Source organism: Macaca mulatta, chromosome 2 (assembly GCF_049350105.2).
Source record: "Macaca mulatta isolate MMU2019108-1 chromosome 2, T2T-MMU8v2.0, whole genome shotgun sequence".
In the NCBI taxonomy this organism is placed as follows: domain Eukaryota; kingdom Metazoa; phylum Chordata; class Mammalia; order Primates; family Cercopithecidae; genus Macaca; species Macaca mulatta.
Window position 1 is genome coordinate 95,359,385 of NC_133407.1, and position 27,941 is coordinate 95,387,325.

At 43.0% G+C, this 27,941-nt stretch overlaps 2 protein-coding genes and 1 long non-coding RNA gene across 14 annotated transcripts in view; 1 reads left to right on the forward strand and 2 right to left on the reverse strand.

Annotated features, from left to right (window-relative positions):
- Nucleotides 1-27,941, reverse strand: part of MCF2L2 (MCF.2 cell line derived transforming sequence-like 2) — a 253,443-nt gene that overhangs the window by 62,962 nt on the left and 162,540 nt on the right. The window lies entirely within an intron of this gene.
- LOC144339059 (uncharacterized) lies at nt 518-14,324 on the reverse strand. Its single transcript, XR_013413693.1, has 2 exons — nt 12,203-14,324; nt 518-1,243 (listed from the first exon to the last, which is right to left on the reverse strand). It is a non-coding gene; the product is annotated as an uncharacterized LOC144339059 (long non-coding RNA).
- Nucleotides 6,871-27,581, forward strand: B3GNT5 (UDP-GlcNAc:betaGal beta-1,3-N-acetylglucosaminyltransferase 5). 9 transcript variants are annotated; one of them, XM_028843887.2, is made up of 3 exons: nt 6,887-7,153; nt 16,605-16,786; nt 23,691-27,581. In XM_028843887.2, exon 3 carries the CDS (start codon nt 23,985-23,987, stop codon nt 25,116-25,118), a length of 1,134 nt encoding a protein of 377 aa, XP_028699720.1. In that variant the 5' UTR covers nt 6,887-7,153; nt 16,605-16,786; nt 23,691-23,984; the 3' UTR covers nt 25,119-27,581. The 9 variants fall into 9 exon arrangements, with proteins under 9 accessions (XP_028699722.1, XP_028699720.1, XP_077847869.1 ...); XM_077991742.1 differs by lacking the exon at nt 6,887-7,153 and adding an exon at nt 7,307-7,557; XM_001106314.5 differs by lacking the exon at nt 6,887-7,153 and adding an exon at nt 7,812-7,914.

Genomic DNA, 27,941 nt, shown 5'->3' on the forward strand with positions numbered 1-27,941 from the left:
TTTCCTATTCTAGGTGTCTCATATAAGTGGAATCATACAATATTCATCCTTTGGTGTCTGACTTATTTCACGTAGCATAATGCTTTCAAGGTTCATCCATGTTGTAGCATTTATCAAAATCTGATTCGTTTTTAAGGCTGAATATCTCCATTTTATGCATCCACTACATTTTGCTTATCCATTCTTCTGTTGACGAATACCTGGGTTCTTTTCACCTTTTGGCTATTGTGAATAATGCTGCTATGAACCTTGATGTGCAAGTACCTGTTTGAGTCTTTGCTTTCAATTTTGGGCATATACCTAGAAGTGGGATTGCTGGATCATAGGATCATTCTATTTTTAACTTTTTTGAGGAATTGCCATACACCCTCCACAGCAGCTGCACCTTTTATATTGCCAACAGTGCACAAAGGTTCTAATTGCTCCACATTCTGGTCAACATTTAGATTATCATTCTTTTTTTTTTGAAAAAAGAAAAAAATATAATAGCTAACCCAATGGGCACGAAATAAGGTTGTTTTTGTTTTTTTGTTTTTAATGTGTTCATTATCTTACTTGATCCATTAAATCCCTAACAAGAGCTCCTCTAGGGCAGATGTCCTATCTTATTCATCCTTGGCCCCAGTGCCTTGCAAGCAAGTGAATTCTCAATAAGTGTTAATTGAATGGATGGTTGATAGATTTATAGGATGCATGCCAATTCTGTGGACAAGAGTAGGTACTAATTGTTATTTTCATTTCACAGAAGAGCAAATCAGGGCTCTGAGCACTGACTTGGTTGAGGTCAAACTGCCTGCAAGTTTTATCTAACAGTGACAGGGGAACTGATGTGTCGAGCATGAATGTCAGTCCATTGAAACAGTGCCCACTTTTCTGACTCGTCTCCTTGAGAGACAGGGCCTGTACAGCAAGGACACAGAGAAGCAGGTTACAGAAAAAGGGCTGGCTCAGACCATTATCTATGTATGCCTGGGATTTGAGGAATGTGGCTGAAATCTCAATCCTCTGGTTCAGAAGCACATCTGCAATCAAATATAACAAGACGTGGTGTCAGAGATGTCTGGCACAGCAAGGAGATTCCTAGAATACAGCTGATAGGAAAACCTCATTACTTCAATTCCCAAGAAAGAGTACTACTGGTAGTAATCCCAACAGGAGTATCCAAGTAACTCAGTAATCTTCAGTAAAGAAAAGAAATTGTGAAACAATTATAGTCAGTCCTCCGTCTCTATAGGTTCCACATCTGTGGATTAAACACCCCTCATATTGAAAATATTAATAGGCCGGGCGTGGTGGCTCACGCCTGTAATCCCAGCACTTTGGGAGGCCGAGGTGGGCGGATCACAAGGTCAGGAGATCGAGACCATGGTGAAACCCCGTCTCTACTAAAAATAGAAAAAATTAGCCGGGCGCAGGGGCGGGCGCCTGTAGTCCCAGCTACTCGGGAGGCTGAGGCAGGAGAATGGCGTGAACCCGGGAGGCGGAGCTTGCAGTGAGCCGAGATTGCGCCACTGCACTCCAGCCTGGGCGACAGAGCGAGACTCCGTCTCAAAAAAAAAAAAAAAAAAAAAAAAAGAAAATATTAATAAATAAATAATAACACTATAACAATTAAAATAATACAAATTTTAAAAACAATACAGTATAACAATTATTTACATAGTATTTATATTATATTAGGTATTATAAGTAATCCAGAGATTATTTAAAGTATATGGGAGACTGTGCATAGGTTATATGCGAATACTACACCATTTTACATAAGAGACTTGGGCATCTGTGGACTTTGTTATTTACAAGGGTCCCAGAACCAATTCCCCATGGATACCAAGGGTCAACTGCACCCAGAGCTTCTACCTCATGAAAACAAAAGGAAATCTACTGCAAAAAGGAAATTCCCAAAGATAAAAAGCATGCCTATGAAACAGTCAAAGAGCCGAAAATGTTGAGAAGACACATGCTACTTTCCCTGCCCTGTGCCCCTTTTTCCCTCCCCGTGCCTCTTTTTGCCCCTGTGCAAAAAGACGCAGATCTATTTGCGTCTTTATCTAGCAGCAGATATTCTATTATTCTAATAGATCCCTGTTTTTCCCAAGAGGGTTCACTTATTTATTAAGTATGATGCCAACATCTCTCTCAGAGGAATTCCTCTCAGAGGAATCCTAGAAATCTTTCCTAGGATTCCTTAGCCCTAAATCTGCAGAGCCAATTAGGTATTAATATTGGGCTTTACAACTTTGGACCATCAGACCACCAAGACTGATTCATGAAATGTATATGGTTTCAGATCACATGAATTTATCATGGACTTTAGAATTGTCTTTTTAGAAGTACTGCTATAAGGAAAATCCCAGGATAGCAAGTTTTATCTAATAGTCTACTTATATTAAAGACTACTCAATGTAAACCCTAGGAAGACTTTTAACTGCCTTTTGGAAATTGGTTGAGTGGGATTTGAACCACGTACTCTCTGTAAAGCAGGAAATTAGCACTTAGTAATTACTAAGTATTTAAAAATGGGAAATGGAAAATTACATTTTAGACCTGGTGCAGTGGCTCACACCTGTAATCCTAACACTTTGGTAGGCAGAGGTGGGTGGATCGCTTAAGCCCAGGAATTCAAGACCAGCCCGGGCAACATAGTGAGCAATCCCATTTCTACTAAAAATAAAAAAATTAGCTGGGTGTGATGATGTGCACCTGTAGTCCCCATTACTCAGGAGGCTGAGGCAGGAAGATTGCTTGAGCCTAGAAGGTCAAGCTTGTAGTGAGCCGTGACCAGCCATTGCATTCCAGCCTGAGCAACAGAGCGAGACCCTGTCTCAGAAAAAAATGTATATTTTTTTAAAAAGAAAATTACATTTTAGTTGTTCCTTAAATATTAGTACAACCAAACCTAAGTGCAAAATTCCCAACACAAATGATTGCCTCTGGAACCTGCACAGAACCCTGTATGCTCCCGGGAGTGTGGAGCGTGTGTCTGATCTGCTGCCGGGAAAAGGAGAAGACACGCTGACAGACTCACTGCCAGGGACTGCTATCAGGCCATTTTCACAGGGGCTGTCGGAGGGTTGACAGCACAGCTCTACTGGACCAGGGAGGGTCCCAGCCAGCAGGGCCTGCCCCTCCAAGACTATCCCTGTCCCTGTGTCTGAGAGGTCCCACCGAGTGTTAGATGGCACATAAGAGATTTCCTTATGTGTTGGTGTGAAGGAGCTGATCAGTCCCAGGAGACCCCTCCCCCAAGCAGAGGAGAAGAAAATGGAAGAAACTGGGTTCTCAGAATGGCCTGCAGGTGAGTGCCTCCTTGTGCTGTCAGTTTGCTTCATCTTCCAGTTCTGGGTGTACCTAGTACGATTTCATCAAACTGCAGAGGCCCGGGAATTGAGGGAGGTTGCTGAAGGGCGCCAGGCCACAGAAGCAGTAGCAAGAACTGCAGGAAAGGGCTAGTGTGCCTCCAGGGTCAGCTTTTGGGCCTTGGTGGCATCAAAGGAGAAGTACACAGGGCCACTGTACTACGGATGGGATTCTTGGAACAGAAGTTTGAATAACTGATGAGTGTGGAAGTGCTATGCAAAAATTCAATTCAACCTGCAGTTACCAGGCATTCATTCTGTGATAGGAATTGTTGTGGGAGTGGCAAGGAGATGGGGGGGGGTCTTTGAGGGACTCAGAGAAGAGCAGGACATGGTGTTCACCCACAAGAGATCTGAAGACTTTCAAAGTAGTTGGCAAAACAGACATACAACTTTTTTCCCCTCCCCGCAGCCAGTTGAGGCAAAAGACATATAACTTATACAGTGACAAAATACTGCCAACTGTTACTGACACATAACACCCTGGGCTGGGTCACTGGTGAGAAGAAGGAGGATTCTGGCTTTCGGGGCATTCAAGTCCTGTCCATTAACCATTTCCCAATCCCGTATTTATACATCCCATTTTAGACATATTAAGCTAAAGACTGATGTGACATACCCAAAGGCACTTAAGTTTGAAGCTGAGAATCTGGGTTAGAAATATAAATCAGGGTGGGCTGGGAGTGGTGGCTCATGCCTGTACTCCCAGCACTTTGGGAGGCTGAGGCAGGCGGATCACTTGAAATCAGGAGTTCGAGACCAGCCTGGCCAACATGGTGAAACCCCATCTCTACCAAAAATATAAAAAATTAGCCAGGTGTGGTGGCACACAACTGTAATCCCAGCTACTCAGGAGGCTAAGGCAGGAGAGTCACTTGAACCTGGGAGGCAGAGGTTGCAGTGAACTGAGATCGTGCCACAGCACTCCAACCTGGGTGACAGAGTGAGACGTAGTTTCAAAAAAAGAAAAAAAAAAAAAAAAAGAAAGAAGTGTAAGTCAAGATTAAAGACAATGGGTGAGATCAGCAAGGAGCAAGTGTGGAGAGAAAAGAACACCAAGAAAGGCTGTGTGTGGTGGGAGGTGGCCGGTGAGCAGCGAAAGAGGAAGCGGACCCAAGGAGATAGAGCGTTGTTTGAATGATGATGCTGTATCAACAGAAATGAAATTCCCAGAGGTGTGAAACACAGCAGATCCTTTACAGCACGATGATAGGACACAGCATGAGCCCACCTCTGCCAGGTGAGAGGAGCTTTCTGCAGCCTGTGGTGGGCTTGAGGATGCCGACCATTCATCCACCCCATCGAGATAGCCCAGGCTCTGAGCTCAGCACTCCCCCCATCACTATGATTGCACTAATCCTCACCCACCCTTGCAGGCAGGCATTACTGTGGGCACACAGAAGTTTGGTAACTTGCCAGCTCCTGTGTAGGAAGCCAGGTCAGGATCCAGCCAGAGTCTCTCTAACAGCCCAGGCCTTGAATGAACACTGGCCTGCTTCAGAATACATGGCCCGCGCTGTGTTCAAATTCACAGGACAGGTTCCCTATAGGGCCTGTGAGGAAATCTGGTCTAAGAGAATCCGGAAAGACAAATTTCGTGAAACAGGTCAAGCCTGACACTGTGCTGCTATGCTTCAGTTGTGTTAAGCCACTCAGTGATCAGACCTGCTTCTCCTTTCATGATTTTAGTAACACTAGTCTCTTCCTTGGGCCCCTCCCTGTTGCTCCCACCATCTCCCAGGTTCTCTTGCACTCAGGTTTAGTCTTCCCTCTCCACTACTGATGATGCATGTATTGCCTTACTCTCCAATCCCCTTTCCTAAATCTGCTACTCCTCTGCTCTTTCTGTGCCTTATCTATCCCTGCTGAGTCTAACATGCAGATTTTGGTCATTCCAAAGTCATGTATAGATCTAATCACAGGGCTCTCTGCTTACCAGCTGCTACTTGGATAAGGAAAGCATGCCAACACGGTCCTCCTTCTTCCTGATGGCCAAGTCAGCATCATTATTACCTAAGTTTATTTCTAACACATCTCAACATCTTCATGTATTCCCTCTTGATAAAAGTAACTGAGCATAACACCATCAATACCATCAAATCTGTCATTCTCTTCCCCTCTCTCTGGGTGGGACAGGAAGCCATGCTGCTCTAGGAAATCTTTCCAAACAAGCAAAGGGGACTTCCCTGTCCCCTCCCATGTGTGACCTGAGCTTGTGTGGATCCCAGGGTGGGCATTCGGGACTACTTGACCTTGCCCATCTCTCCTTCACACCCTCTCATCTCTCCCTACCACCAAAAAGCTTGCATTGTATCTCCAATTTCCAGACATACTTTTGAAACCATTTATCTATCTGGTATGTTTATCTGTATCTAGTATGACATGAATATGTGATTTTTATGTGTGTCTATCACGGTTTTGGTCAGTTTGTATTTCTCGTGGGTACAGTTCTATGTGCTCATGTATGTGGAACATATGTATCCTGACACATGGACCTAGTTCCAAATGATCTGAAAGGAATATAATTGTAATTGAATATTTGCACAGATATCCAACATACACTTGTGATGGCTGGGGGAAATGCATGTGGGATTTTAGTCAGCATTTTATTACAGAAGGTATGTGATTAGTGCTGTATTAATAATGAATCAGCTTATTTGTGGGTCACTGTCAGTGACTCCTTTGCAAATCACATATGTAAATATTTCTGTCTATGGTCTGACGTACATGCAGTGCCACAGTCTGGGAGGTGCTGAGCCATGCCCTCTGTAGGTAGCATATGAAAAGAACTGCATGATTTAAAAGATGCTGACCGGCTTAAGGAAAGCAATTTAAAAACTTTCTAAAAATCTAGTTTGAATGAACAAGTACAATGTTTACAGTTTTCATTGTGTGTGTGTGTGTTTTCTTTTAGAGACGGGGTCTTGCTGTGTTGGCCAGGCTGGTCTCTAACTCCTGGGATCAAGCAATCCTTCTGCGGCTCAGCCTCCCAAAGTGCTGGGATTACAAGTGTGAGCCACCGTGCCTGCTGGCCCCACTGTTTTAAACCCTGATTCAACAGTCATACATTTAACTCATTACCTGTCTTCTTCCTCTTATGACAAACTCAAAGCTTTTATTTTACTAAAGTATTTGGATTAATCTTTTGCTTTTCTATCATGTTCTGAAATAGGTACAATAACAGAATCGCTCAAAATATTATCTCTGTTAAATGTTTTGTAGCTTTAGGGAGATGTCTAACAACATGCGGGGAACAAGAAACCAAGCGCATACAGGATTCATTCATAATCTCTCTCCCTGAGTAGAAGCCCGCATCTCTCGATATTGTCTGGTTACCTGCAGGAAGTATTCTGAAGTTCAAAGAGGACATTCATGTGCACTCTGGCTTCCAGTTGGCCATTTAAGTAAGTGATCGCAATTAACTGAAGAGCGGCAGGGAAACACTTCCTGGAATTCTCATCCACAGACAAGTACAAACTGGGGCGGGGCCCATTACCTTCACCTACGCGCCGGGAGGGTGGCGGTCTGGCGGGCTGGGCCGGGTTCGGGCCGTGACGCCGAGAGGTGCGGGGCGCACGGCTAGGAGCCTAGCGCCCCCGCCCGGGCCGGCCCCCATTCCGCCCGCATCCAGCCCGCATCCCGCCGGGGAAGCGAGCCCAGTCCAGCGCTGCCCGTCCAGTCTTCGCCCAAGATTTAAAGCCCGCAAGTTTTGTTCTTGAGACCAGCGACTTTTGCTCCGATGCAGGAAGGAAAGCCGACCTCAGATTTGGACATTTAAAGAGCTGGGCTTGGACTTGGTGAGTTTCGCTCTAAACTGCCCTTGAAATGAAGCTAGACTTGGAGGTAAAGTCACTGGGAAGCTGGCCTGGGGCGGGGTTTCCCCCTCCTCTCGTATTTTAGAAACGGATCGCAGCAGTGCAGCCCTAGTTTGCTGTAAGTTTCCTTCCTTTGTTACTGAGGCCCCCAGAGCTCCAGGCATAAGTGGTGTGACCAGAAACCTTTTAACAAGACCCGCTTGAGAGCCTGCCTTAGAGCTCCCGCTCGGAAACGAAAAGACCACCCTAATCCGCTGCGCGGCAGAACCAGTGTCCTGTGTGGGAGGAACCGCGGCGTGCCCTGGGCTCAGGACCCGCGAGGCCGACACAGTCCGCCTCTTGGCGGAGCGCCCCGGGCCGGTGGTTCCGCGCGGAGTTAGTCTGTGGTCAGTTACGTGGTGAAAACACTGCCGTGCCGCGGCCGCATCTTTCCGCGGGCCGAGGCTTCTCTGGGTGGGAATGTTGACTTCCCTTCCGGATCGCTAAATGGGGAAAGTTCTGGCCGCTCAGCGGGATACGTCTCCAGGCCCCGGATGGTTCGTTCTCCGTGCCGCGGCCCCGAGCTGGGCTCCCTGGGTCTCCCGCGCGGGCTCCCGGCACTGGGGCTGCGGGCCGCCCCCTCCGCCCCGTCCCCGCCCGCCGCGCCTTCTCGGCCGAGCGGTTCGCGGTCTCCGGCGCGGGAGGCTCCGAGTCTGCCCACTCCGGACCGAGCGAGGTCTCCGGGGGGGAAGAGTGGCTAGGAGGTGAGGACACGCTGGTCCTCGCCCGGCGCGTGGCGCCAGGACTTCAGGTGGGAACGCGCGCTCGGGCCGGGGGCGCGCGGCTGGCATGGACACGGGCTCGGGGCCCGCCGCCCTGGCCCGGACCGCGCACCGCCCAGCGCCGGGAAGCCGGGAAGTCGGGGAGGCCTCTCCCACCGCGGGCCCCGGCAGCCCGCCCTCCGAAAGCGCGGCGGGGAAGGAGGCTCGCCCCCTCCCCGGAGCGCCTTTGTTCCCTCCGGCCTGCCCGCGCGGGTGGCCAGCGGCTGGGACCCAGGCCGGGCCGCCGCCCAGGTGCGGCAGGTAGGCTCGGGGGCCGGGCAGCTCCGGTTGGGGTGGCTTCCCGGGGCCGGCGCAGTCCCATTCCCTGAGGAGCTCCGGCTCCTCGGTGGCGGGACCGGCCCGGGCGCGGGAGCCGCGAGGCGAACGCCGCGCCCACCAATTCAGTTGCCGGCCGGGGGCCCCAGGCTTGCGGCCACCCGCCTCCGGCGGCAGGGCTGAATTCGAGTCGACAGCCCGCGTCGGGCTGGAAAGAAGAAACCGCCAGCCTGGTAACGCTTTCGGCGAGTTACTGGCAGGGGGAAATGGGGACAGGGAAGTGGGCAGGCGGGGAGACTGGAGCCGTAGATCTTTCTGGCGGGGAGGTCGTGGCCGCTGTTTCCTTTGACTCTGCCTAATTTCATTTTGAATCCTGATGTGACAGAGGCAATTGCTTGCTTGGATACCATATAGGTAAAAGTAACAGTTTTCAACTCGGCTCTTGACTACACCCTGTACATTCTTGGCCAGTGTGGGTTTTCTTAGGTTACGGATCTTGTTAAAGGGACACTGATGTGGAAACCGCACAGTGGCTGGTGGTGGCCTGAGGCTCATATTTATGGTAATTATCTGATGAAAGTACATCCATCAGAACTGGATTTGTTCCTCTGTGCCTTTATTTTGGGAAACCTTGCCTGGTCCCTGTGGGGGATGGGAGAGGAATGTGAAAAGCTGAAGTTGACCCAGAAAAGGAAGATTGAAGGTAGTTGTATTAAGTGGTGGCACTGAAATGATCCCAACCTGAACTTGCTGAAAGGGTGATTAGTGATCAGCAGCTGATGTTATAACTTTCTCAGAAATTTATGGTAGATTTTCTATCTGGTCACAAGTGAGGAGGTGAAAGCTGCTTTCTCGGACCAACTCTTTGCTTTTAAAGCAAGCTAAATGCAATACCCGAAATGTTTTCCATTCAGTACTTAACCTGCTTGTCCTTCTCTCTCTTCCTTCTCCTCCTGCACACGCTCTGAGCATTGACTGAGCACTCTCTGAGGAGGAGGCTGACTCAGGCTGACCCTTCCCCGCCCTGCAAGGCTCCCTGTGGCACCTTAAGGTAGAACCAGTGTTATCACAGGAAAGGCCCAAGCCAAAGCTCAGAGCAGCTGTTCCAGAGAAAGTGGGAGATGAGGATGAGTAGGAGGTAGAGATGCTTATAACTGCTCTGCCCAGAGAAAACTCAGAAGGTGCAGAAGAATTTTCAAAATAAAGTACAGGCCCCATCAAGTAGAAAATGAAATATTGTATTTCATTAAAGTGGAGATCAGTTTTCTCTTTTAATAAAAGACATTCAAATGGTGAGATTGTAAAAAACAAACAAACAAAAATAAAACTTTCTAATTCTCAAAAATAGAACAGCTTGAATAATAACTCATGGGTTTTGAAATGGGTCATCTTTTAAAATGGGTCACTTTGGCTAGAATCATTGCACTTGGTGACTCACATTGTAAAGGGTCAAGTTCTTTCTGAGGCCCAATTGCACTAGAATCTGCATTTCAGAACACAGGTGTCAGGAAGAAACGGGGAGAAATTCAGAAGGAAATGGTCTCTTAGAATAACAAAATGTACCCTATTTGGGGGGATTTTATATATGCTGAAGTAAATAGGTCTCAGCTTTGCATTTTTATAATACATTATGCCTTTTCTAAAATATTTCCATAGCCATTAATTCATTTAATTCCATTTAATTCATTGTTAGAATAACCTTGTAAGGAGAGGAATTCATTATGTCCGTGTTCCAGAAACTGAGGCACAGTAAATTATTACAAGAGCTCTACCCTTTGATATGGAATCTCTGTGAGCAAAGATGTAGCCAGAACAGTGTAAATCTAGAATTAAATACCTTCCTTACAGTATGCAATATCTAACTAATATGTATCAGTTTACATATATATAGGGGATGTAAGAATCTTTATATTTAAAGGATAAGAAACTTGATCAGGTGAGATACGAGATTTGAATGAAAAAGCGATTTTTTTAAAAAAACATTTTAATTCTACAAATTCAGATGCTGGCTTTGATATGTAACTTACTCAGATTTCTCTTCCATAGAAGGTTTTAACACTAGAAGCCAGTTCTCCACAAAAGAGAATGTTCTACCAAGTGTGTAGGCAACAAAGCCCAAAAGTTCAAGTTCAAAAGCCTAAGATCCACCTAATATTTCAGATTTGACTCTTTTGCTCCTTTCCTATAACTTTCTATAACTTTTTCATAGTGCTCTAAGCAAAATAAGTTCAAGAATGGACTCACCTCAGGTTTCCTTCTCTTACTTTAGAGGACCGTATAATCTTATACCTGTGTCATCCTAATTGAAATGTATTTTAAGTGCTTGTGGGAACCATGTTATTTCCTGTCAAGAATAATGGAAGACCATTATTCTATTAATGGAATAATGGGGAACATGAGAAGGACCATATTCAGTCAATTAGGGGCGATACTTCTGCCTCACAGTATTTGCGATGTGTTAAATGGCCCTTAGCCATCAGATCAGTATTTTAAAAAACTCCTACCTAATTAATGTTTTTTGATAAGAAGCATATTATGAGTATAGCTTAGTACTCTAAAAAGAAAAAAACCTGAAAAAAAAAAATCAGCCATCCATGAACTAACCCTGGTAAAGCTACACGAACAGATTCTAGAGAAAGGAAATTTGCACAGATGGAACATCTAATCTGGACTGACATTGTCAATAAGTTATCTCAAATGATCCTCAGAAAACACTGTCTGGTCCATGGTTTAGACACAAGTCGAGCTCATGTGACCAGTAAATGGAGAGGCACAGTATACATCTACTTTTGTTTGCATTTAAACACTCTTGGCTTTTTTACTCTCTTTCACTTCCATCAGGTCCAGATTCCAGCTTGCACTGGAATATTTACTGACCCTTTGATAGAAGATCTACACCTGAAACATCTCTGAAGTCTTTTGAGCATCCTGTCCATGGCCTACTACACAGTATAAGTTAATATTTGTTGAATTAGTTAAATATAGGTATTAACCTACTTTCAGGGCTGCCCGCTGTAATGCCTAGAATAGGGCAGGCACTTAATAAATGGTAGTTAACTTAGACTAAACATTGATCCACCAAGACAGAAACATGTTACACATACCTCGTTTTATACCATCTTCTACTTTTTGTACCTCTGTGTTATAAACCCTCTATCAAGTGCTGTTTCTAAAGACAATGTCCAGAATGGAACACAGGAACTGCCACTGGACAACAGGCAGACACTGGGTTATATCGTCACCCTGTTTCTGAATCCTGGTTTTTCTTATGATTCAACCATGGCTAACCTTTCTGATCTCCTTTTTTCCGTCTTTTCCCTTTACCCTAACTTCTAGCCAAACTAAGTGATTTGACATTTCCCCATTCAAGCCACAACTTTTTCTCTTACGTGCTTAAAAAAATTCCTGCGTAGTCTCTCTTGGAATGTCTTATTCCCTGCTCCCTCCACTTCACCTTTTTTTTTGTTTTAGACAGAGTCTCGCTCTGTCGCCAGGCTGGAGTGCAATGGAGCCATCTCGGCTCACCGCAACCTCCGCCTCCTGGGTTCAAGCGATTCTCCTGCCTCAGCCTCCCGAGTAGCTGAGATTACAGGCATGCTCCACCACACCCAGCTAATTTTTGTGTTTTTAGTAGAGACAAAAATTAACACGGTTTCACCATGTTAGCCAGGATAGTCTCCATCTCCTGACCTCCTGATACGCCCACCTCAGCCTCCCAAAGTGCTGGGATTACAGGCGTGAACCCCCACACCCAGCCCACTTCACCCTTTTAAGCCAGCTGAAATGCTCCCTGCCGTATTCCTCCCTTCACCTTTCTTTCTCCCATCCAAGTACTAACCAGGCCCAGCCCTGCTTTAGCTTCTGAGATCAGCCAGGATCAGGCGCATTCAGGGTGGTATGGCTGTGGACTTCTTCTCTTTCTGAGCTGTCTTCCTCCTTTCCTCCGCAAACCCACATTTGAATTCTGTTCTAGCTCCTGCTCATTTGCCACCTCTCCCACAAAGCCTTCCCCAATTTCCATCTTCTCCCTGCTTCCCTCATCTCAGAGGAAAGCTCTTCATCCACAGAGCACCTGGTCTGGGGTCCATAGTTTGTTGTCCCTCGGTATCCTTGGGGAATTAGTCCCAGGACACCCCCCCATATCCATGCATGCTCAAGTCCCTTATATAAAATGGTATATCATTTGTATATAACCTATGCAATATTCTCATGTACTTTTTTTTTCTTTTTATGCTTTTAGAGATGGGGTCTCACTCTGTTGCCCAGGCTGGAGTGCAGAGGCATATAGCCTTGAGCTCCTGAGCTCAAATGATCCTCCTGCCTCAGCCTCCCAAGTAGTTGGGATTATAAGTGTGAGCTACCACACCTGGCCCATGTACTTTAAATAATCTCTAGATTACTTATAATACCTAATGCAATGTAAATGCTATGTAAACAATTGTTACACAGTATCATTTAGTGCATAATGACAAGAAAAACATGTCTGTGCATGTTCAGTACAGACACAACCATACAGTTTTTTTAAGAATGTTTTTGATCTGTAGTTGGTTGAATCTGAGGATGCGGAACCCATGAATGTACAGGGCCAACTGCATATGGGTTTCTAATAACAGATTCGTGGATGAAGGCAACCCACACAATGCAACATTTCAAATGTATTTTAGTTTTTCTGGGACAAAGCCAGCCTAACAAATCTCAAGAATGTTTGAAAAATTCTAGCTTGAGTGAACGTTGTTCTTCTGGTGACTCAAATAAAGCAGTCATTGTGTCTGAGGAGTCCTAGTGGGGTGGCAGGGGTGGGGTTGGGAGTAGTGGCTATTTGTAGCATGTTTTATGTCACATTAAAGGGATGGGTATGCATTTTAGGCAATAATTCTTACTCTTACTGATAGGTGAACTTGTATTTTTTATTCATCTACCTTATGATGGATAACTGGTTTACATCTCTTCATCAGGTTTACTTCTTATGTGTCATTTTATGAGCTGACTTCGAATATATCTTCACATTTTCCGTGCCTTTACACATGAAAACGGTTTTGATACAGCTTTTTCATTAGAGAATGACAGCTTTTCCAGGCCATGGTGTCTGTGTCTGACTCCTTGCCTTTCATTTTACCCAATACTTGTGTAAAACATCCTCCCTGACTCTGGTACTTTTTTGCCTCCTCTCCTTCCTTCCTCCCCACCTCTTTTTCTCCCCCTCCTGCGACTTTGGATCTCCGTCCTTGGAGTCCCTGAATCTTTTTTGTGGATGAAAGACTACACTCAAAGGACACAGACTGATGAGGTCAGTTCTGCCCACTGCCTCGTACTACTGAGACCAAGAAGAAGAAGGAGGGAAAACTGAAATGGAAGGTTTGAAAAAGAGTATGTTAGTAAAAGAAGTAAGAACAATGCTAACAAAATGCAGCAAAACAGAAATGATTTCAAACTTCTGGCAGTGAAGCAAATTCTCATCCCTCTGGGGTTGCTTCTCTTGACCCTGCCCACCTGCTCCCCTGCCCTCCCCTCCTGATGAGAACTGCAGGAAAACCTGTGCCCATGCCAGGGAGAAAGGGCAGGTGAGGAACACAGGGATGGGGCTGGGACTGACAAGCTGCTCTAAGCTGCCACAGGGTCTGGAGTTTGTTGATGTTACATGGTTAACTCGGTATCTCGGTGCCTCAGTATCTTTTGCAACATGGGGAGGGAGATCCTTTCTTCCTCAAAGGCTGTTGTCAGGCTTCAAGAGCTACCATATTTGTAAGGCATTTGGAACAGGGCGTGGTGTACAGTAGACATACCCATTATACACCAAATTAAAGTATAAAACAATACTGATTCTTACTAAGGATTAGTATTGGTTTATGATAATTATATACACTAAGGGTTAGTCTTGTTTTTTGATACTTTAGGTTGGTATACATACATATACTAAGAATGCAGGCATGTCCATGGAAGTCAGCAATATTCAGCCCCCAGCAGGTCCCAGTCAGCAGGACAGGGATTAGGGGAGTCAGGTGAGGCAGGGCTGTGTAAGTGCAGGGTTGGAGCCTGTCTTGGTTGCTAGACTGGGTAAAAGGAGAAGTTTGTTTCTTAAGTAGGCAAGAAAGAAACTGACAAGAGTTATATTTAAAAGAGCAAGCACCCCTGTCAACCCAAACAACTGTGTTGCAAGAAGGAGCACAGAGGGCCAAGCTCAGAAAAGCAAGTGTTTGACCTCTCTGAGACCTCCTTTATATGTCAGCTTTTTAAAATTTGTTTCAAATTTTGCATAATCAAACTGGTTACTGGGAATTATTGATTTCATATAACGTCCCTAAAATAGAAGAATAATCTATAATCACATGCCACAAGTCCCGTTAATAAAGACTTAGGGTCTGTCTTTACCCATTTGTTCATTTGAAATTTCCCTGTCTTTACTTCCCCCATAACCAGCAAACAAATCTACACCCATGTTTAACTTATAAAGAAAGATATAGCTTAGTTAACATAGGTGGAGATCTTGTACCTGGATTCACATTGAAGGTTTTATTATCCAGCTTTCCCCTCTGTCCCAGAGCCATGATTGCTAAAGTGGAATTTAAAGTCTCTTTGGACTAACACTGAATCAAGAACTAACTCTATAAATGTATTCTCTGCAGAAGGATAAGAATTCCAAATGGCTTCTAATTTTTGCCCATGGCTTGAAATAAAGTTTCATATAGCTAAAGTCCCAGCACAAAAACACTCGAAGACAGCCATTAGGTAGATTTTTTTTCTTTTTTAGAGGTCTTATATTGGAAATATAACAGTTGCAAAGATATCTAATGTTTCACCTTAAAATGTGAGTTATAAATTCAGAGTTCACATTGCCTCCTTCCTTCTTGAGCAAATAGACTAGGCAATTAGTACCAAATAGTAACTAGTTATATTTCTTAACACCAATTATTGTAACTAATTTATTAAGAAGAAATCTATGCAGATCAAATTATAGCTCTTCCAGGAAGTGCGGGGCTTTTTATTCCTGATCGCTCTCAACGAGGTAATTTGGCTTCTGAAGATTGGTCCTAGCTATACTTAATAGGAAACAGATGACAAGAAGCAGCCAGGAAAAAAAAACTTGGAATGTAGAACAAAATGCAGCATAAAGATGGTACAGAAGATTTTATCTTTCTTTCCTTTCGTTATGTCTGGACAGGAACTAAAAACTCTCCCACATGGGACTTAATTATTAAGTAATAAAAGTTTAAATGTAAAAGATATAAAGGCATGAGAATATAAAGGAATTTTTTAAAAACCTGCGACTCACTGGAGGAGCCTCATCTAGTCCTGCTTTATAAGCATGTCACTTTGAAAGGGATCATTATATTTTCATGACTCATGGGGATATTCCAAATATTAAGTTGATTTTTAAAATGAAAATTATCAGTTCAGTCTTGTTTTCTATATAGGTTTCACTACAATATTTTATTTCCCCAGCAAGGAAAAAACCAGAACTAGAACAGAATCATTAAATTTCTTAGTTTTCTTCTAATCCATTAGTATTTCCATCGAATTATACTGCCTTCTTATATAGAATTTCTGGGTTTGTTCTTGTTTTGGCAACAATTGAAGTAAGAGAGGATGATTTTATGGTAGAGGTTTGATTCGATTCTAGATTGGTGTTTTTCGGCTATGTAGAACACAATCTATTCATGGTTCAGACAACCGTTTTAGGAGGTTTTCATGTCCAGCATTTAAAAAAAATAGGAATAGAAGTGGGCATTCATATATATATGTGTATATATATGAATATTAAGTAATAAAAGTGTAAAATATATAAAGGAATGAGGAATGTATATATATTATATATATACACACACACACCAAATTAAAGTATAAAACAATACGAATTCTTACTAAGGATTAGTTCTTACTAAGGATTAGTATTCTTACTAAGGATTAGTATTGTTTTTTGATACTTTAGGTTGGTATACATACATATACTAAGAATGCAGGCATCTCCGTGGAAGTCAGCAATATTCAGCCCCCAGCAGGTCCCAGTCAGCAGGACAGGGATTAGGGGAGTCAGGTGAAGCAGGGCTGTGTAAGTACAGGGTTGGAGCCTGTCTTGGTTTACAGTTTTGACATTTTGTTCATTGTGGATTTTTTGCAGTAACTTTGATTTTTAAAAAATACCGCATCAAAGTATTATACTGACTACTGAGTTATTATACTGACTACTTAAATTGTACACCTAAAGTAAGTGGCTCCCTTGTCTCCCTCTAGTCCTGGCCCCGATCAGTATGGTTTACAGAGGGAATGGTGAGTGTTGGGGAACTAGGGAGCCTGTGAGGAGGCGGCCCACAAGGGGAGGAGGAGCTGATGGTGTGTCTGATGTCTCCTCCTTTCTCTAGGAAGCAGACAGGAGGTGAAGTCTTCGGAGTGAGGGGACAGAGCCTGGGAGGGGAGATTTAGCATGGCCGCTGAAGAGACCAGGAAAGGGAGAAGGTCTGGGACAAGTGCAAGAACAGTCACACGGCACTGAAAACTTTGCCCAAAGCTAGATAGTGCCATTTGTGGTGACGCTGCCTGCCTGGTAAGTTCCGTTTCCACTGCATCCCTGGAGGTGTCGTAGGAACAGGAAGATGGGAGGGTGGCGCTGGGGTCTGGGGTTGTTGGGGTGGGAGGGCAAAGGTGTCCGATGATGATTCTGCATCTGAGACAGGGGAGGTGCGTGAGGAAGAAAGGTCAGGAGACTGCTGGGCATGGTGGGGTGGCAGAAGGTTCTGGATGAATATTTAGAAGTTGCAGCTAGGAGTGAGCATACTATAGAATGAGTATCCTGGAATTTGAAGTCTCAGAAGAAATGCAGTTCTTGGTGAAGCCATGTAAACAACTTCCTGGCTGCTAAGCTGTCTTGAGTGTTGGGAGACAACATGAACAAAATGGTCTACACATCATAAGGTTTCCTTAAACTTGAGTGTGTTGTATGTCTCCTAAGTAAAATGCAGAAATACAGTTCACTGTTGCTTCTCTTCCTGGAAATTGCCCTCCCCAACCTCAAACCAGCCCCCAAGTGGGGCAGGGTCCATCTTTAGACCCTCCCGTAGCACCCAGCATAACCCTAATTACATGGTCAGTGTCTCTCTTCCCCACTTAGAGCTCCAAGACCAGGGCCTTGTTTGTCCTGCTTACCCACTCTACCCATTTGTTAACCCCATCTTAATTTTCTGATGAACGAGACCTTTTTTCATTGACTCCTCCTTTTTCTCCTTCTCCGGAGTTTATTTTTCCTTCAGGCCCATTGCTCTCTCTCCACCTAGAGAGCTTATCCACATTCATGAAATTAGTCATCTTCATGCTGAGAGTACCCACCTGGATCTCCCCAGTCTTGTCTAGCTTGTCTTAGATTATTACCCTCTGGACATCTGTACCTTATTGTCTCTCCATCACCCTCGAACTCAACGCAAGTCTAAAATCAAATGCAATCCCCTTCGCTCCTAACTCAGGAAACAGTTTTCCCTCCCTTGTCGGTAATGCTTGAAATTAGCTCTCACTTCTCCTCTTCCTCCTTTACTCCCCATCCCAGGTCATTCATCAGGTCCTGCTAGGTCTTTTTCTTGAAAGGGCCTTCTTTATGCCTTCCTTTCCTCCCCACTTCCACTACCCTTGACTAGGCCTTCCTCACCTCATCCGGCATCAGTACGAGCCCCTGAGAAACCAGCGTCCTGATCTTCAGGCATTCTGCATTTCACCCTGCACCACCATTGCCAGTTTAATCCCTCTTGCTCAAACTTAATAAATACTGAGCAAGGGAGTTACCATGACAAACAAAACCTGAAATTTCTATGACTTCCTGCTGCTGTCTGTACCCTCTAAGACTCCTCTACCTGATTTTTAAGGTTCTCCATAAGTAGGTTCCCACCTCTCTGCTTTCAAATCAATGGCTCTTTCTCAAATATCTGCCATATGCAGTTCTTGTCTGAAACAAAGGTTGCTCCTACTCCTGCAGCCACCTAAATCCTAGTCATCCTCAGGCCCTCCTAAAATCCTGACTAATCCAGCCCCCACTGATTTCTCTACTAGTCCCAGAGACTTTCCTCTTGCGCCTGGGGTTGGTATCATGCAGATTAGTGCTGACACACTGTACCTTACCAGGATTTGTCCATTGTTGTCTGTGGGAACTATGCTTTCATGTGGGAACTATGAGTCTTGTCACAAATAGACTGTAAATGCTTTGAGATTGGAGACTGTAAAATACTTATTCATGGTCTCCCACTGTGACTGGTATAAGAACTCGCAGAGTAAATACTCATATACTTACAGGATTAATTGAAACACTGGAGACTGAGGTTGTTTAACTTGTACTTAAAAGTGTGGACCTCCCCATCTTGATTAAAACTTCAAAATGGATAGCAGGTTTTACATATTATCTCAGCATCACAAAAGTAGACTCCACAAAGAAATGAGTTGATAGCAGGGGTAAGGTTTAAAAAAATCAGGGATTATTGCAGGGAAACTTGTAACCTTTGGGTGTGCTAACTAGTTTCTTCCCAAAAAGTTTAAAGAGCTCTCTTGTGAAAGAATATTCCTATGAGTAACTGAGGGGTACGGCTCCCAGACTGAAAAGTATTTGGGGTCTGTCACCTCTTTTCTGATGTTCCTACTTCTATTCTTTATTCTTCTGACTACCTCTATTAGGAAAGATAATACTAAGAATACCTGTCCCTTCTTCTCAGTCCAAATAGAAGCAAACCCAGGTTGTATTTGAGATATCTGCATATTTTCTTCCAAGCAATTCTTTGTCCTCTTCTCTCCCATGCTTTTCTATTTCCTATTTTCAGCAGGCTCTGAAGTCATCTATAATTTTTACTGCCCCTCAGTGACATTACATGGATATTCATCCCCGATTTGCAGATTAAAGCACTGAATCAGAGTGAGGTGAGGGTTGCCCAAGGTTACACAATAAATCTGGCCCCAAACAGGGGTAACCCTTGAGTTTCTAGCCTGTTGATTGGCCACTGACCCGTGCTGCAGGCACACAAAGGAAGCTGCACCCACAGCAGTCTGTTGTGGATGGTTGCTGAGCTTCGCATTCGGCATTGGGCTTGCTTTGTTTCCTGCCAGGCCCAGCATTTTCTTCTACCAGATCGGCAGGCTTTGTGGGCGTCTTCCTAGGGCCCTCCCCTGCACTCTGAATAGGAAAGCTGGAAGCTGTGCTTTAGAGAAGCTTTAAGACGCTGTAAGAAACCAGAAGAGTGAGTGCCAGTTGTATGTGCGTGGTCTCCATCCGCAGAGCCGGAGCTGGGCGCAACAGTGTTGACTTGTAATTGATGAATTTAGATCGGGGGCAGGCCGGGGGAGGGCAGTGCTTTTGATTTAGGCTGGGAAAGGCCTCCTAGTGACTATGTTCAATTTGGAGGAATTCAGATGTTCTTTTGTGATACAAGTGAAGCTGTGTAATACAAATGAGGAGTTTTACCTTCCCTAAATCTTCCCCTTATCATTCCCGTATTATCAGTGAGATCTGGTTACGATTTATGTAAATGGTGGCTAAAAAATTCAAACGACTGAGGGGGAGAATTCTCATTTTAGAACTTCACATGCTGTGCTGAATAAGTAGCGTGGGATGTTGGCTTTGTGACAGGTCTTTTGTCATTTTTCAGAAAGCATTTTGACTTGTTAATGTCAATTTGGAACAGTTGAAAAAATACAGGAAAATAAGGTAAATAACATACATATTGAGGGTGGGGACAAAATGAATGTTCTGAACCAGCTGCCAGCTTACAGTAGCCATATAAGCAGTAGCAGCAACGCACCAACCTGGTGAGTAATAGGCCTGATTCACTGGAGAGATAGTAGCGCCTTTAATGAGTCAGATGGATGCACACTGGGTGTGGGAGCAGTTGGACTTGTGGGCAGAAAGTCTAGCAAGAAGCTCAGACTTGCAAACAACTCTAGGACATGCAAAGCAAGCTGGCATTGGAGCTTGCTGGACACAGCTGCTCAGGAATAGGCAGCTGGTTTTCCCTTTGATCCCTGAGATTCCAAAGGTTACTTTCCTCTTTGTTCCCTTCGCAGGGTCAATTAGAGTAGAAACTGCAGATGCTTTTCAGTTGAGAATTTTCCTAGATTTCTTAAAAATGTGTATGCTGGCTTCAAATCTGCCATCAAGAATTCCATTACCTTACTTTAAGCCTCCAGTTCCTTCAAGATGTATTGTGGAGGAGACCAGAGGGCCCTTGCTTTGAGGCTTCAGAGGATGGTCATTATCTGGGTGAGCACTGTGGATAAAGGCTGCGAGAGCAACTGAAAGAAAGTGGGCCCCTGAATGAAAGTGATTTTGCAAAGTTTAGGCAGATGCCACCATCAGAAACTGATATTTTCTGATGTCTTTCTCACCTTCCTCTAGAGCATTCAGTCCAGAAATGACCAGCCTGTCCAAGGAGGAAATTACTGATATTGATCTGTTCCTTAGAGCAGTGTTTCAGCCTTTTTTTTTTTTTTTTTTTTTTTTGAGACGGAATCTCATTCTGTTACCCAGGCTGGAGTGCAGTGGCATGATCTCAGCTCATTGTAACCTCCACCTTCCTGGTTCAAGCGATTCTCCTGCCTCAGCCTCCTTAGTAGCTGGAATTACAGGTGTGCACCACCACACCCAGCTAATTTTTGTATTTTTGATAGAGATGGGGTTTCACCATGTTGCCAAGCTGGTCTCAAACTCCTGACCTCAAGTGATCCTCCTGCCTCGGCCTCCCAGAGTGCTGGGATTACAGGCATGAGCCACCACGCCCGGCCTTCAGCCTTTGTGATGGTAAAGCACAGTAACACATTTCTCATTACACCCCTGGACGCACACACACATAAAACCCAAAAGTTTCACAAAATGATTCTTGCTCTTACTACTTTCAGTACACTCTGCATTTAAAAAAAAGAGAATGCTGGCTGTGGCTTCCTAAGTGGTACGTGCAGTTTTCACATCAGTGCCCTTAGCAATAAAATGTGTCCTATACTGATTATCTCTGGACAAAGTCTGAATGGGGCTTGGCTCTAATCTCTAGTCCTCACTGGACATTTTACATACCTGGCCTTTGCCTCTACCCTGATGTGGAATGATCATGGGGGTGGGAAATACAGCTGGATCCGAAAGCTCTGAAGTGGGGATGGAGGTGTCACAGCTGAGGCTAGGCCCATTCTGCAGGGCACTCAGTGTGTGCAGTTGGTTTTCTATCAGGGGTCAACTGGCAGGGGGACTTGAGGACAGATCTCTGGGCATGAAGCAGGGCCTTTGCCTGGGGCTTGCTATGTGGCTCAGCCTACACAGCTCTCTCCCTGTCAGTCCTGTCCAAAGCCCAGGAAACTAATGTACCACCCCTGAGGAAGACAGCCTACCTCTCCATCCAAGGAAGTGTTTTACCTGTGGTAAGCACTGGGGACAGAATCCTTGAGAAAGGAGGGTGCTATGTCCCAGTGGTGGAAGAAAAGAGAGGACCTGGGGTAAGCAGCCATGGCATGGACCTCATCTGAGGTGGCACCTGGCTAGGCGTCCTGACCCCCAATCTTTCCCCAGTAACCATCACTTTGAGTAAACAGTGGCTCCACCCCCAGCATGGTTCTTTGCACCAACATTTGGGGAATGCCTACCAGGGGTCACACACTGACCTGGATGCTGAGTGTAGGGTGTCTACAACATCGTGCCTAAAAAGTCTCTGTATGGGGTATAAGAAGGTGCTGGTGCAATACAGATGAGATGAGAAGCATCTTTCAGGGAATGGGTTGATCCCAATTCAGGCTTCCCAGAGAAGGATGTCTATAGACTTGATATTAGCAAGGGAGGTAGGGTAACCAGGCCACAGGACTGCTGGTGTAAAGACCAGGGCATATGAAATGGCAAGTGTGATTGTGCTTTCAGCCAGTAATTTGGTATTGTCAAATGATGTGACCAAATAGCTGGAGAGGCAGATCCTAAAGGGTCCTGTGAGCCAGGCTAGACTTCATCTTGTCACTAACTAGTGGAGAGGCTCTGAAGGAGATAAAAAAGCTCAGTTCGTCTCGTGATTAAATCCAAGTTTTACAAAGTCACTCTGACTGTAAGTGGAAGGTGGGTTGGCCAGGGGATCATCTAGTCTGGGTGAGAGGGGATAACATGAAGGGGTGAAGAGAGATTTTGAAGTGATTCACAGGATTAAATATTTAAATAACGGAAGTGGAGGAGATGGGGCGGGGGGTGTTCCAGATTTCAGGCACAAAAGAAAGAAGTGCAGTAAGCACAAATAAAGAGAAATAGGAACAGCAGGTTTTAGGGGAGAAGATAACAGAATGGGTTAGAAATGACACTTGAGGCCGGGCGTGGTGGCTCACGCCTGTAATCCCAGCACTTTGGGAGGCTGAGATGGGTAGATCACAAGGTCAGGAGATTGAGAACATCCTGGCTAACACAGTGAAACCCCGTCTCTACTAAAAATACAAAAAATTAGCCTGGCATGGTGGCGGGTGCCTGTAGTACCAGCTATTCGCTACTCGGGAGGCTGAGGCAGGAGAATGGCGTGAACCCAGGAGGCGGAGCACTCCAGCCTGGGAGACAGTGAGACTCCGTCTCAAAAAAATAAAAAGAAATGACACTTGAGTACCCTAGTGTGCTAGGTAATGATCTGTCTTCTGTCTGCTTCCCTTCATTTATCATGTATATTCCCATTTAATTTGCACAAAGACTTTGAGTTAAATGGTCTTACCCCAATTTGTCAAATTTCTGTGTTAGATGCATGATATGGTACAAGAAACCATAAGTGGCTGAGGCAGCATTGGTGTTCAAATTGCCTGACTACAAAGACAGTGCTTGTTGGCTACATTCTGTTGCTTCCCAGTTTAGAACATTTTACATTGATGCGCCTGTTGCATTTCCAAATAAAAAAGTGCAGAAAGAAGGTGGCTGTATAAATCTGGGGCTCACAAACTAATTTTCATTATTGAGAGTTTGCTTTCAAGGAGCAAATTGTGACTCCTTGATTATGAACCTTAATTAAAAAAAATAATAATAATAAGTCTTATTCCTGTCTTGTCTGGGGCAAGCCTTAATGGATTTTTACTGCTGTGAATTTTCTTTTCATTGAAGATTTTGCCTTCATCTATGTATCTACTTTCCTCCTGACCATATTCAAGGCAGTTTATTCATGAATATACCCATTTGTGAAATTTGAACTTAAGTATACAAGATTATAGCTGTTTGGGAAGCTTTTTTTTATTTTTTTAAGAGTGGGAGTAGAAAAAGGTCTCTGTATTCTGAATGGGAAGACAGTGTAAAGCAATTTTTTCCCTTTTCCTGTCCTCCTTAAAAAAAAAAAATAAACAGCCATATGCCTCTGCCAAATACTAACTGCCTCATCACCTTTTGTCCAGATTGGGCAGCTTACATTTGGTTTTAAGAAATTAGGAATATGTGTCTTTCTGGCACCTCAGTAACCCACGTGATTGTGATTCTTTTCTCTTCTTGACTCTGATAGGTGGCATGGAATGTTCACATGGGAGAGCCACATGAGGCCGCCCACCACGCTTCCTGAAGGATGCCCGGGTGGAAGAATTTTGACGTGCCAGTGTCCTCGTTCTACAGGGTGTTCCATTCTTTCACAATCTCAGAAAAATGGGATTAAAAGAAACTATTTTGTGAAATAAGAAAACTGTTTTCCATTTTTAATGACCAACATGTATTAAGATGGACACCTACTCTACGAAATACGAAGTTCTATGGTCCCGAAGAAGCCAGTGCCTATCCTAAATAAAAACAGACTTGAGTGGATATGAGAATGTTGATTAGTGGCAGAAGAGTCAAAAAATGGCAGTTTATTCAGTTATTTGCAACTTGTTTTATAGGGAGCCTCATGTTTTTTTGGGAACCGATCGATAATCACATTGTGAGCCATATGAAGTCATATTCTTACAGATACCTCATAAATAGCTATGACTTTGTGAACGATACCCTGTCTCTTAAGCACACCTCAGCGGGGCCTCGCTACCAGTACTTGATTAACCACAAGGAAAAGTGTCAAGCTCAAGACGTCCTCCTTTTACTGTTTGTAAAAACCGCTCCTGAAAACTACGATCGACGTTCCGCAATTAGAAAGACGTGGGGCAATGAGAATTACGTTCGGTCTCAGCTGAATGCCAACATCAAAACTCTGTTTGCCTTAGGAACTCCTAGTCCACTGGAGGGAGAAGAACTACAAAGAAAACTGGTTTGGGAAGATCAAATGTACAATGATGTAATTCAGCAAGACTTTGTTGATTCTTTCTACAATCTTACTCTGAAATTACTTATGCAGTTCAGTTGGGCAAATACCTATTGTCCACATGCCAAATTTCTTATGACTGCTGATGATGACATATTTATTCACATGCCAAATCTGATTGAATACCTTCAAAGTTTAGAACAAATTGGTGTTCAAGACTTTTGGATTGGTCGTGTCCATCGTGGTGCCCCTCCCATTAGACATAAAAGCAGCAAATACTATGTGTCCTATGAAATGTACCAGTGGCCAGCTTACCCTGACTATACAGCTGGAGCTGCCTATGTAATCTCGGGTGATGTAGCTGCCAAAGTCTATGAGGCGTCACAGACACTTAATTCTAGTCTTTACATAGACGATGTGTTCATGGGCCTCTGTGCCAATAAAATAGGGATAGTACCACAGTACCATGTGTTTTTTTCTGGAGAGGGTAAAACTCCTTATCATCCCTGCATCTACGAAAAAATGATGACATCTCATGGACATTTACAAGATCTCCAGGACCTTTGGAAGAATGCTACAGATCCTAAAGTAAAAACCATTTCAAAAGGTTTTTTTGGTCAAATATACTGCAGATTAATGAAGATAATTCTCCTTTGTAAAATTAGCTATGTGGACACATATCCTTGTAGGGCTGCGTTTATCTAATAGTACTTGAATGTTGTATGTTTTCACTGTCAGTGAGTCAAACCTGGATGAAAAAAAACCTTTAAATGTTTGTCTATGCCCTAAGTAAAATGAGCATGAAAGACAAATATTTTGAAAGCCTAGTCCATCAGAATGTTTCTTTGATTCTAGAAGCTGTTTAATATCACTTATCTATTTCATTGCCTAAATTCATTTCAAAGAATTCATATTTAGAAAAGGTTTATATTATTAGTGAAAACAAAACTAAAGGGAAGTTCAAGTTCTCATGTAATGCCACATTATATACTTGAGGCGTAGAGACGTTATTAAGAAGTCTTGATGTTAGAATAATTGCTTTTGGAAAATACCAAATGAACGTATAGTACAACATTTCAAGGAAATGAATATATTGTTAGACCAGGTAAACAAGTTTATTTTTGTTAAACAGCACTTGGTGGAGGTAGTAGGGGCAGGGAAAGGTCAGCATAGGAGAGAAAGTACATGAATCTGGTAAAAGAAAGTCTCTTGTTCTTACGAGGAGATGTAGAAAAATGTGTACAATGTTATTATAAACAGACACATCACTTCTTACCACATCCATGTAGCTATTGGTGATAGAGTCATTAAAATACCTTTTTTTTTTTTTGGTATCTTTTTTCAAAGTTTAATGAGAACTTTGAGAAAAGTGAGTAATGCTGCCCTAATACTTTGTATGTTTTTAATGGATTTTTTTTAAGTATTAGAAAATGACACATAACATGGGCAGTTGGTTGCTCATAGGGTCCTTCTGTAGGGAGAAACCATTGTTAATTCAAATAAGCTGATTTTAATGAAGTTTTCAACTGGTTTTTAAATATTCAATATTGATCTGTGTTTAAGGTTGTTATTTGAATGTAGTTTACATAGAGGAATATAATAATGGAGAGACTTCAAATGGAAAGAGAGAACATTACAAGCCAAATTTATCCATAATTTTATAAAATGAAATCTTAGTGTCTAAATCATTGTACTGATTACTAAAATTAACCCACTCCTCCCCGATGAGGTCTTATAAACCACAGCACTTTGTTCCAAGTTCAGAGTTTTAAATTGAGAGCATTAAACATCAAAGTTATAATATCTAAAACAATTTATTTTTCATCAAATAGCTGTCAGAGGTGATCTTTATTTTCTAAATAATTCAAACTTGAAAACAGTAAAAAAGTGATGGAAAAGTTGCCAGTTTGGGGTTTAAACCATTTTTAAAGCTGCATGTTCCTTGCAATCAGAGAGATGTGTCTGAGATCTAATAAAGTAAGTTACATTTATTTTACAAAGCGGGATAAAAATGTGGCTATAATACACTACCTCCCTTCACTACAGAAAGAATTAGGTGGTGTCTACTGCTAGGGAGATTATATGAAGGCCAAAACAATGACTTCAGCAACAGTGGCTGAACTCACTCTAAGACCTTTGACAGCAGAGGCACCTGTTAGGGAAAATAAGATGTCTCATATAATAAGGTAATGTCTAAAAACATGCAAAACAAAACTAAAAAAGATTTATCAGTATACACAACTGGATGATGATACTTAACAATTTTTAGCAGGTAGCTTTTTAATGTTTACAGAAATTTTAATTTTTTTCTATTTTGAAATTTGAGGCTTGTTTACATTGCTTAGATAATTTAGTATTTTTAACTAATGTCAAAACTACAATGTCAAACATTCTAGGTTGTAGTTACTTTCAGAGTAGATGCAGGGTTTTAGATCATCACAGTTTAAGTTTTCTGACCAATTTTTAAAAACGTAGAGAACAAAAGCATATTTGACCAAGCAACAGGCTTATAATTAATTTTTATTAGTTGATTCTTTAATGATATATTGCCTTTTGGCCATATATACCCTGTGTATCTATACTTGGAAGTGTTTAAAGTTGCCATTGGTTGAAAACATCAGTGTCTCTGGCCATCAAAGTGATCTTGTTTACAGCAGTGCTTTTGTGAAACTATTATTTATTTGCTAAAAGAACTCTTCTGAACCGTGTCCTTTTTATTTTTGCTTAGAATAGAATGGAGCAGGTTTAAATTTCAAGGAAATATGAAGGCACTTCCTTTTTTTTCTAAGAAGGAAGTTGCTAGATGATTCCCTCATCACACTTAAAGTACTGAGAAGAGTATTTGTAAATAAAAGGGTTCCAACCTTTTAAAAAAGAAGGAAAAAACTTTTTGGTGCTCTAAATGCAGGGCTATCTTTTTTAAAAATGTCAACAAAGGGAAAATAAACTATCAGCTTGGATGGTCACTTGAATAGAAGATGGTTATACACAGTGTTATTGTTAAAAATTTTTTTACCTTTTGGTTGGTTTGCATCTTTTTTCCATATTGTTAATTTTATACCAAAATGTTAAATATTTGTATTATTTGACTTTTGCTCTTGTATGACAAAATAATTAGTGGGTTTAAAAAAAAAAATCTATGATTTCCAATAAACAACTGAAAAATTATCAGATGTGTATTTAAACTTTTTCATGAACATTGCTTATATAATCATTCATTCTGTTTTAATGTCCTACATGGTCTTAGCCCTATTCCTATAGGATGATCATGTTCTCTGCATTATAGGGCCACCTAAGATGCTACTGTTTGTCAAATGACTCACGCTGGAATGTCTGGATGGGGAGATGTTCTTTCCTAATGTAGTCATGTGCCACAAAATGACGTTTCGGTTAACAATGGACCATATATATGACGACAGTCCCATGAAATTGTAATGGAGCTGCCCTACACAGGTGTACCATTTTTTATCTTTTATTTCAGATTTTTACTGTACCTTTTGTACATTTAGATATATTTAGATACATAAA